The sequence below is a fragment of the Aquarana catesbeiana genome, linkage group LG03 (genome assembly GCF_042186555.1).
Source record: "Aquarana catesbeiana isolate 2022-GZ linkage group LG03, ASM4218655v1, whole genome shotgun sequence".
In the NCBI taxonomy this organism is placed as follows: domain Eukaryota; kingdom Metazoa; phylum Chordata; class Amphibia; order Anura; family Ranidae; genus Aquarana; species Aquarana catesbeiana.
In genome coordinates, this window is record NC_133326.1 from 688,830,457 (window position 1) to 688,842,205 (window position 11,749).

Sequence of the window (11,749 nt, forward strand, 5' to 3'; positions counted from 1 at the left end):
TGCAGCTATGCAGTCCCATACTGTATACAACAAATTTCCTATTTTTTCTGCTTTCAACACATCAGCTTCAGGGACATCATGTTTATTTGCTGACTAAGATCTCAAACGTAATACAATAATTATGAACAAATCTTAGTAAAGAAACTAGAAAATGCATTTCCTGGAGAAAATGAGTGGTGAATACATTGTAAAAAAACATCCTCCTCACTATCTGCTAGCTGTCTGTCCCCTGAACACACTGTCAAAAACATCTCCTCACTATCTGCTAGCTGCCTGAGTGAGAGACAGCGTGAGAGAACCCTTCAAACAAGCCTTAATAAATCCACAACAGTACATGCTATCGAAACAGCGACTTCACCCTTAGAGACACACGGCCTTTGTGAACGGTATAAAATTTATGTTGATAAACTTAAAAATGTGGGCATGTCAGCGATTTAAAAAAGCAGTTGACTGTGCGTTTCGCTGGGAAATGTAAAGAATTTTATACAGGACAGTCAATGGAAGAAAGTGTAGAACTCTTGTCATTTGGAAGCGCAACTAGCCAAAAGTTAAAGGCGTATCACAAAACTGAGCACATTGCCTGAAACTAGACAAAAATACCAACTTTTTGATGTATAAATTGTGTATGACAAGTGGATCATAAGATAATTAGATATTTTTTTAAGGCTCTGTGCTCTAGCTATGACATCATCCACTCTAAGCAGCCCAATACACACTGTTTAATCGATAAAATTTCCTGGAATGATCACTAAACTTAAACAGCTTTTTCACAAAAACTGTAAAAGATATCAAACTGAAAAGATATAGCCAGATAGCTGAATATTTTGTGAACATTTTAAAGTTTGTTTGGCATCTGTAGGTGAAAGTATGAAGGAGCTGAAACTTTTGGGAGCAGAAGATTTTAAGGATTTGAAGCATGCTCTCATTCACTTCAATGTTAAAAAAAAGTGTTAAAAAGCTTAATATTTTAAAAAGTATAAATAGTAGAAAAAATGTTGAAGAAGTCTCATCATTAGCTGAAAGAGCTGAACATTTTAAAAGTTGAATGGTTTTAATAGCTCAAAGCATGCAGAAGTTACGCAGAGCCAAAAAACGTACGGAATAATACAATTAAAAACTAGAAAATTAATTTCCTGGAGAAATGAGTGGGAATGCTGAAAAGCTGAATTGCTAAAGCCAACTGGATGAATAGCTTAAATCCATAAGAAAAAGTTAAAGAAGTGAGAATAGTTGGAAAAGTAGGAATGGTTTTAAAATAAACATGAATTTCATTAAAAAAGTTTAACAACACCACTAATGTATGAAAGATGTGGAACATTTAAAGGTTTTTTTTAAAAGCTTTTTAATCATTAATCCCCAAACCTAATGAGTGAGAGACAGCGTGAGAGAACCCTTCAAACTAGCCTTAATAAATCCACAACAGTACATACTATGGAAACAGAGACTTCACCGTTAGAGACACACGGCCTTTGTGAACGTATCGGTATAAAATTTATGTTGATAAACTTAAAAATGTGGGCATGTCAGCAATTTAAAAAAGAAGTTGGCTGTGCGTTTTGCTAGGAAATGTGAAGAATTTTATACAGGACAGTCAATGGAAGAAAGTTTAGAACTCTTGTCATTTGGAAACTCAACCAGCCAAAAGTAAAAGGCAAACCACAAAACTGAGCACATTGTCTGAAATTAGACAAAAATACCTGCGTTTTGATGTATAAATTGTGTATGACAAGTAGATCTTGTGGGCATGAGTGCAATTTATAGAGAAGGAACTAAGATATTTTTTTAAGTTCTTAGAGTAGCCGGGGGTCAAACATGGAGATCTGGCAGGAAGAGAAGTTCGTTAGGCAAGCCGAGGTCAAGTAGAGGAGAGATTTAGAGGTGGTCAAGACGATCCGGGTCACAGCAGGCAGGCACAGGCAAGCAACAGAACTTTAGGAACAGGAACACTGGAGCTGAAGAGACAAACCAGGAATTAAGCAAGGGGCAGAGCTGCCTTTTATAGGCCCGCCAGGGGGATCTCACATTGTGCACGCTATGGTGCACATGTGCCCACGTCGATCCCCTGCATCGTGCACCCACGTGCGCCGGTCTGTTGGATTGTGCACCCGTATGCGCCACTGCGCTACTCTACCAAGCAGGCGCACAGGGAAGCGCCGATACTGGCAGATAAGGTTCCTATAATTCCTCTGACAGTGCCCCCCCCAAGGGGCAGCCTCCGGCTGCCCAACCTAGCTAGCATCCCTGGGTGTCTCCTGTGGAAATTTCGCACCAAACGAGGTGCATGTACATTACTGGAAGGTTCCCAGGAGTTATCTTCCGGGGGTACCCCTTCCATTTAACTAGGTACTGAATCCATCCGCCCCTCCTTCTACAGTCCATGATTTCCTCCACTTCAAACTCTTCTTCACCTTCAACCTCAACTGGTGGAGGTGGTAGTTCTTCTCTTCCAGAAAAAGAGTGGGGACCACCGGTTTTAGTAAGGATGATTTCATGCACATGGATCAGTTGTCCTGTTCCCTTTGCAGAGAAACAGCCCCAAGGCATGATGTTGCCACCCCCATGCTTCACAGTAGGTATGGTGTTCATTGGTTGCAACTCAGCTTTCTCTCTCCTCCAAACATGACGAGTTGTGTTTCTACCAAACAGTTCTACTTTGGTTTCATCTGACCATATGACATTCTTCCAATCCTCTTCTGGATCATCCAAATGCTCTCTAGCAAACCTCAGACGGGCCCGGACATGTACTGGCTTGAGCAGGGGGACACATCTGGCACTGCAGGATCTGAGTCCCTGGCGGCGTAGTGTGTTACTGATGGTATTTTTTAATTATTCAATAATGATCTGTATTTAGCGCGGTTCTTTTATATATTGTTACTGATGGTAGCCTTTGTTACGTTGGTCCTAGCTCTCTGCAGGTCATTCACTAGGTCCCCCCATGTGGTTCTGGGATTTTTGCTCACCGTTCTTGTGATCATTTTGACCCCACAGGGTGAGATCTTGCATGGAGCCCCAGATCGAGGGAGATTATCAGTGGTCTTGCATGTCTTCCATTTTCTAATTATTGCTCCCACAGTTGATTTATTCACACCAAGCTGCTTGCCTATTACAGATTCAGTCTTCCCAGCCTGGTGCAGGTCTACAATTTTTTTTCTGGTGTCCTTCAACAGCTCTTTGGTCTTCCCCATAGTGGAGTTTGGAGTGTGACTGTTAAAGGTTGTGGACAGGTGTCATTAATACAGGTAATGAGTGGAGGACAGAGGAGCCTCTTAAAGAAGAAGATACAGGTCTGTGAGAGCCAGAAATCTTGCTTGTTTGTAGGTGACCAAACACTTATTTTCCACCATAATTTGCAAATAAATTCTTTAAAAATCAGACAATGTGATTGTCTGGATTTGTTTCCACATTTTGTCTCTCATAGTTGAGGTATACCTATGATGACAATTACAGGCCTCTCTCATCTTTTTAAGTGGGAGAACTTGCACAATTGGTAGCTGAATAAATACTTTTTTGCCCCACTGTACTTCGGATTCTGTGCATTGGCTAGAGGCCTGTTTAATGGCAGATTGAAGATTAGGCTGGATAAGATGGAGAAAATTATGAGGGGATAAGATGGTTTTGGGTTCTTATGACTCATTAGCTTCCGGGAACATACGGGAGAGTGTGTCCGCTTTCCCGTTCTTTGAGCCAGGTCAATAGGAGATGTGGAAATTGAACCTGGAGAAGAATAATGCCCATCGGGCTTGTCAGGGTGTAAGACGCTTGGCTGTTCGGAGATACTCCAGGTTCTTGTGGTCCGTGAAGATCATGATGGGTTGGGAAGCACCCTCCAGTAAGTATCTCCATTCCTCTAGAGCAAATTTTATGGCTAGTAATTCCCAGTCACCAACATCTTAGTTCCTCTCAGGAGGGCTTAATTTGCAAGAAGCAAAGGTTACTGGATGGAGAAGTGCTTTTGGGCCACTTCTCTGGGACAAGATTGCTCCTGTGGCTGACTCCGAGGCATTAACTTCCAGTACATAAGGTAGGACTGGATCAGGGTGCTTCAGGGAGCTGACGTGAAAAGTCTCTTTATTTTGAGGAAAGCATCCTGGGCTTCCTGGGACCATTGGAACTTGATCTGCTGGCGGGTCAGTTGGGTGATGGGAGAGATGATTGAAGAGAACCCCTTAAAGCGGGGTTCCACCCAAATTTTGAACATTATCTCTATGCATTCTCTTCCTTGCCTAGATGCTGACATGCTGTGTAAAAAAATTTAAATCGGCGTAATTACCTTTTTTTTTCTAATCTTCTTAGCACTTCCTGGTTTTCCTCCCATGGGAGTAGGCGTGTTTCTAGCCTCTCCCAGACCTCCCACAGTCCCCTGGGAGCTAGTCTCAGGCTTCCCAGCATGCATTGTGCAACAGCGTCATCACAACATCTCGGTGAATGCTGGGAGCACAGCATTCACCGCATCCAGGAAATACATGCTTGTGGGCTTCAAATGCCCACAATGAAGATGGAAACCGCCTTCAGTGAATTTTATAAGTTATTCTTTACAATGAAATCGGACACAGGTGGACTTATTACACAGAACATGTGAGTAGATAATCATGAGAAGAAAAGTTTGTGAATGAACTCCAAAAAAAAAAAAAGATAGATAGGTGGACCCCCGCTTTAATAAACCTGCGATAAAAATTGGCAAAGCCAACAAATCGCTGAACTCCCTTTTTGTCTGAGGGGGCTGGCCACTCCTGGATGGCTTTAACCTTTTGTGGCTCCATTGCCACCCCTTCAGTAGTGATGATGAAGTCAAGGAATTGGATGGTAGTTTTTTCGAACTCGAATTTCTCTCCTTTCAAGCAAGAACAGACCGTGTTTCTTGAGAACTGAGAGTACCTTCTTTACATGAGCTCCATGTAATTCTACTGTGGTGGAAAAGATCAAAATGTCATCAAGATAGATAATAACAAAGTTATCCAGATACTCACGGAAGATGTCATTGACTAGGTGCTGAAATGTAGCCGGGGCATTGCAGAGCCCAAAGGGCATCACTAAATACTCGAAGTGACCAAACCTGGATCTGAAAGCTGTCTTCCATTCATCTCCGGCACGTATCCGAACAAGGTTGTATGCCCCTTGTAAATCCAGTTTGGTGAACATTTGGGCAGTTCAGAAACATTGAAAAAGTTCAGGGATGAGAGGGAGCGGGTATCGTTTCTTAATAGTGATTTTATTGAGTTCCCTATAGTCCACACATGGTCTTAGAGATCCATCTTTTTTTTCAACGAAGAAGATACCCGCTCCAGCTGGGGAAGAAGAAGGATGAATCCTTTTTCAAGATTTTCATCGATGTAGGAGCGGAGGGCTTCCAACTCAGACAGGTGGAATATGGGGCCGAACGGGATATCGGAACCAGGCAAGAGATTAATAGGGCAGTCGTAAAGCGATGAGATGAGAGGTGAGAATGGGTCTGGTCTCTTGAGTGACAGGTCCCGAACTAGGTAGGGACCCATCTGCCAAGTGTATTTGGAGGAACTGTTTTTGTCTTGAAGAGGAATGTGCAGACTTTGGGCAAGTGATGCATCCAGGAAACAGCTGCATGCTCCGGAGTCAATGATGGTCAGCAGCCGAACCTTCTCTTCCGCCACCTGTAATGAGACCGGGAGGACAAGGTGAGATTAAGTTGAACCAGCAACTTGAAAGTTCATAGCGTACTGCAAGCGGTACTTACTGGGTCTCACAGGGCAGTTGCGTAAGAAATGGCCTGCTTCCTCACAGTAAAGGCAAAGGTTGGCTTGGTGCCGGCGCAGTCTCTCATCAGGGGTGAGTGGAGACTGAACCAGACCCAGTTGCATGGGCTCATTGTCAGAGGAAGAGGAAGGGACCGTGGAAGGTGCGGGAGCAGGAGGAATCCAGGAAACAGCTGCATGCTCCAGAGTCAATGATGGTCAGCAGCCGAACCTTCTCTTCCACCACCTGTAATGAGACCGGGAGGACAAGGTGAGATTAAGTTGAACCAGCAACTTGAAAGTTCATAGCGTACTGCAAATGGTACTTACTGGGTCTCACAGGGCAGTTGCGTAAGAAATGGCCTGCTTCCTCACAGTAAAGGCAAAGGTTGGCTTGGCGCCGGCGCAGTCTCTCATCAGGGGTGAGTGGAGACTGAACCAGACCCAGTTGCATGGGCTCACTGTCAGAGGAAGAGGAAGGGACCGTGGAAGGTGCGGGAGCAGGAGGAATCCAAGGTAGCATCCAGGTAGGCCGTGAAGACTGGAAACGTTCAGAGCGACGCTGCCCACGTAGATGCGCCGCATCATGCACCCACGTGCTCCGGCCTGTTGGATTGTGCACCCGTATGCGCCGCTACACTACTCTACCATGCATGCGCAAGGGAAGCGCCGATACTGGCAGATAAGGTTCCTATTATTCCTCTGACACTCTGTGCTCTAGCTATGACATAATCCACTCTAAGCAGCCCAATACACCCTCTGTTTAATCGATAACATTTCCTGAAATGATCACTAAACTTAAACAGCTTTTTCACAAAAACTGTAAAAGATATCAAACGGAAAAGATATAGCCAGATAGCAGAATATTTTGTGAACATTTTAAAGTTTGTTTGGCATCTGTAGGTGAAAGTATGAAGGAGCTGAAAGAAGATTTTAAGGATTTGAAGCATGCTCTCATTCACTTCAGTTGAAGAAGTCCCATCATTAGCTGAAAGAGTTGAACATTTTAAAAGTTGAATGGTTTTAATAGCTGAAAGTATGCAGAAGAGTCAAAAAACCGTATGTAATAATAATTACATTTTAATTAAAAATAAATAAAAACGAATAACAATAACAATAGTGGGACTGCTGAAGCAGTCCCACTAATAAATAAAAATGAACAACAAAAAAAAGAATGGTTAGCTTTCAAAGAAGGCAAACATTTTCACTGCAAATTGTATCTAGCAGACATGTGTTTTTTGGGCCACATACGGCCTTCTTGTCCCTTTTTTTCTGGCCTGCAGTAATTGAAGAATTTAAATTTCATGAAGCCCCTTCTGCCCTCCAATTGATAAAATTAAAAAAAAAAAACAGTTTACCATTAAAACCTTGTAGGTGGCAATTTTTACTGTAATTTCAATTATCAAATTATTGTAAGTTTTTTTTTTTATTGGAATTAATTAGGTATGAATCTCTGTATACATAATCCAGCCCTTTTCAAATTGTATTCTGCTCAGTTTGGCCCACTGATTTATTTGAGCTTGGTCAATAGTTTTCCAATTGTACTGTAGCAACATTTTTAATAATACAATAAACAAAATTAAAATATATTCTAAAACGTGATTTCTGATTCTGTAATCACAGAAAGCCAATCATGAGTGAACAGAATGAGACAGAAATAACAGAATTTCTCCTTTTGGGTTTTCAAGACTTGGGTAGATTAATGATTGTTATCTTAATTTTTATACTTTTAGCTTATACTTCTGCACTTTTTATTGATGTTTTGATTATTATATTGCTCTCAACCAGAACAATTCTTACCTCCCCCATGTACTTTTTTCTCAAACATTTCTTGTTTTCAGAAATGTTGGTGGGAACTCTTATTGTACCCAATATGCTAAAGATCATATGGCTGAAAGAAGCCTTCATATGCATTCCTGGTTGTATTGCTCAGAGTTATCTCTACTGTGCATCAGGTAGTACAGAGTGCTATCTTCTTGCAGCTATGGCCTATGACCGGTACTTGGCCATATGTAAGCCTTTGCTCTATAACAAAATTATGAGCCAGAAACTTCAGTATTCTCTGGTAATCTTTTGCTGGATGCTTGGCTTTACATTAACATTGATAACAATAAGTCTTCTAACTCAGCTTAAATTTTGTGGACCCAACATCATTGACCATTACTTTTGTGATCTTGCTCCCTTTGTTGACCTTGCTTGCTCAGACACTTCAGCTCTTGAAATGGAAATATTCATCCTCTCATTCCCTATCATGGTCATACCATTTATTTTGATTTTAGTGAGCTACAGTTGTGTTATCATAGCCATTCTACGTATGTCCTCTATTACTGGGAGGAAGAAAGCTTTCTTAACCTGTAGCTCTCACCTCTCCGTAGTAATTATGTATTATGGGTCCTTAATAATAGGGATGAGCCGAACACCCCCCTGTTCGGTTCGCACCAGAACATGCGAACAGGAAAAAAATTCGTTCGAACACGCGAACGCCGTTAAAGTCTATGGGACACGAACATGAATAATCAAAAGTGCTAATTTTAAAGGCTAATATGCAAGTTATTGTCAATAAAAGTGTTTGGGGACCTGGGTCCTGCCCCAGGGGACATGGATCAATGCAAAAAAAAGTTTTAAAAACGGCCGTTTTTTCAGGAGCAGTGATTTTAATAATGCTTAAAGTCAAACAATAAAAGTGTAATATCCCTTTAAATTTCATACCTGGGGGGTGTCTATAGTATGCCTGTAAAGGGGCGCATGTTTCCCGTGTTTAGAACAGTCTGACAGCAAAGTGACATTTTGAAGGAAAAAACACATTTAAAACTACCGCGGCTATTGCATTGCCGACAATACACATAGAAGTTCATTGATAAAAACGGCATGGGAATTCCCCACAGGGCAACCCCGAACCAAAATTAAAAAAAAAAATGATGTGGGAGTCCCCCTAAATTCCATACAAGGCCCTTCAGGTCTGGTATGGATATTAAGGGGAACCCCAGCCAAAATTAAAAAAAAAAAATTGACGTGGGGTTCCCCCTAAATTCCATACCAGACCCTTCAGGTCTGGTATGGATTTTAAGGGGAACCCCGCGCCAAAAAAAAAAAAAAAAAAACGGCGTGGGGTCCCCCTAAAAATCCATACCAGACCCTTATCCGAGCACGCAACCTGGCAGGCCGCAGGAAAAGAGGGGGGGACGAGAGTGCGCCCCCCCCCTCCTGAACCGTACCAGGCCACATGCCCTCAACATTGGGAGGGTGCTTTGGGGTAGCCCCCCAAAACACCTTGTCCCCATGTTGATGAAGACAAGGGCCTCATCCCCACAACCCTGGCCGGTGGTTGTGGGGGTCTGCGGGCGGGGGGCTTATCGGAATCTGGAAGCCCCCTTTAACAAGGGGACCCCCAGATCCCGGCCCCCCCCCTGTGTGAAATGGTAAGGGGGTACTTACCCCTACCATTTCACTAAAAAACTGTCAAAAATGTTAAAAATGACAAGAGACAGTTTTTGACAATTCCTTTATTTAAATGCTTCTTCTTTCTTCCTTCATCTTCTTCTGGTTCTTCTGGCTCTTCTGGTTCTTCCTCCGGCGTTCTCGTCCAGCATCTTCTCCGCGGCGTCTTCTATCTTCTTCTCCTCGGGCCGCTCCGCACCCATGGCATGAGGGGGGAGGCTCCCGCTCTTCTCTTCATCTTCTTCTCTTCTTCATCTTCTTCTTCATCTTCTTCTTCTTCTCTTCTTCCTTCTTCTGTTCTTCATGTCTTCTCCGGGCCGCTCCGCAGCCATGCTGTGGCATGGAGGGAGGCTCCCGCTGTGTGACGGCGTCTCTTCGTCTGACGGTTCTTAAATAACGGGGGGCGGGGCCACCCGGTGACCCCGCCCCCCTCTGACGCATGGTGACATGACGGGACTTCCCTGTGGCATTCCCCGTGACGTCACAGGGAAGTCCCTCAAGTCACCGTGCGTCAGAGGGGGGCGGGGTCACCGGATGGCCCCGCCCCCCGTTATTTAAGAACCGTCAGACGAAGAGACGCCGTCACACAGCGGGAGCCTCCCTCCATGCCACAGCATGGCTGCGGAGCGGCCCGGAGAAGACATGAAGAACAGAAGAAGGAAGAAGAGAAGAAGAAGAAGAAGATGAAGAAGAAGATGAAGAAGAGAAGAAGATGAAGAGAAGAGCGGGAGCCTCCCCCCTCATGCCATGGGTGCGGAGCGGCCCGAGGAGAAGAAGATAGAAGACGCCGCGGAGAAGATGCTGGACGAGAACGCCGGAGGAAGAACCAGAAGAGCCAGAAGAACCAGAAGAAGATGAAGGAAGAAAGAAGAAGCATTTAAATAAAGGAATTGTCAAAAACTGTCTCTTGTCATTTTTAACATTTTTGACAGTTTTTTAGTGAAATGGTAGGGGTAAGTACCCCCTTACCATTTCACACAGGGGGGGGGCCGGGATCTGGGGGTCCCCTTGTTAAAGGGGGCTTCCAGATTCCGATAAGCCCCCCGCCCGCAGACCCCCACAACCACCGGCCAGGGTTGTGGGGATGAGGCCCTTGTCTTCATCAACATGGGGACAAGGTGTTTTGGGGGGCTACCCAAAGCACCCTCCCAATGTTGAGGGCATGTGGCCTGGTACGGTTCAGGAGGGGGGCGGGCCGCACTCTCGTCCCCCCCTCTTTTCCTGCGGCCTGCCAGGTTGCGTGCTCGGATAAGGGTCTGGTATGGATTTTTGGGGGGACCCCACGCCGTTTTTTTTTTTTTTTTTGGCGCGGGGTTCCCCTTAAAATCCATACCAGACCTGAAGGGTCTGGTATGGAATTTAGGGGGAACCCCACGTCAATTTTTTTTTTAAATTTTGGCTGGGGTTCCCCTTAATATCCATACCAGACCTGAAGGGCCTGGTATGGAATTTAGGGGGACCCCCACATCATTTTTTTTTTTTTTATTTTGGTTCGGGGTTGCCCTGTGGGGAATTCCCATGCCGTTTTTATCAATGAACTTCTATGTGTATTGTCGGCAATGCAATAGCCGCGGGTAGTTTTAAATGAGTTTTTTCCTTCCAAATGTCATTTTGCTGTCAGACTGTTCTAAACACAGGAAACATGCGCCCCTTTACAGGCATACTATAGACACCCCCCAGGTACGAAATTTAAAGGGATATTACACTTTTATTGTTTGACTTTAAGCATTAATAAAATCACTGTTCCTGAAAAAACGTCCGTTTTTAAAACTTTTTTTTGCATTGATCCATGTCCCCTGGGGCAGGACCCGGGTCCCCAAACACTTTTTATGACAATAACTTGCATATAAGCCTTTAAAATTAGCACTTTTGATTTCTCCCATAGACTTTTAAAGGGTGTTCCGCGGCATTCGAATTTGCCGCGAACACCCCAAATTGTTCGCTGTTCGGCGAACTTGCGAACAGCCAATGTTCGAGTAGAACATGAGTTCGACTCGAACTCGAAGCTCATCCCTACTTAATAATAATAATTTATATGGTTCCATCAAGCTCACAAACCCTTAACAAGATGATATCAGTAGTTTACACAGTGGTGACCCCCTTGTTTAATCCCTTCATATATAGCATAAGAAATCAGGATATTCGAGCAGTCATACGTGCATTAATTATTCAGCAACCAATACATAACAAGAATTAAAAAACAAAAAGATTGATAACACCATCTGCTTTGGATTTCCTTTTTTTTAAACAGAGCATAAAATGATTTTGACTTTTGATAAAGTATTCCATCAGCATTGAGTTTATACTATTTATGTCGATTTTAATACACGGACCTTTTAAAAGCATGAAATTACATCTTTTCTGGGGATTTTTAATAACATTTTTTTCAAAAATGGTGTTTACTTTAAATGTATCTGTTTTATTTTTTACACTTTTATGGTTGTTTTATGGAATCTTAAGCAGACATGGAGAGACCATTTTTAAATTCTTGACAGTGTCCCTTATGAATTAAAAACATCAACATGTGAACTAATCACTTAGCTATGTCCATATATCATGTAACATCTGGAATAATTTTTGTGACATCAGAGCCCTTACAACAC

The 11,749-nt window shown here is 43.3% G+C and overlaps 1 protein-coding gene across 1 annotated transcript; it reads left to right on the plus strand.

Annotated features, from left to right (window-relative positions):
* Nucleotides 1-5,923: 5,923 nt before the first annotated feature.
* Nucleotides 5,924-11,343, plus strand: LOC141134164 (olfactory receptor 11A1-like). Its single transcript, XM_073623748.1, has 4 exons — nucleotides 5,924-5,979; nucleotides 7,332-7,402; nucleotides 7,550-8,113; nucleotides 11,177-11,343. The coding sequence occupies exons 1-4, from the start codon at nucleotides 5,924-5,926 to the stop codon at nucleotides 11,341-11,343; spliced, it is 858 nt and encodes a 285-aa protein (XP_073479849.1).
* The last annotated feature ends 406 nt before the right edge of the window (nucleotides 11,344-11,749 follow it).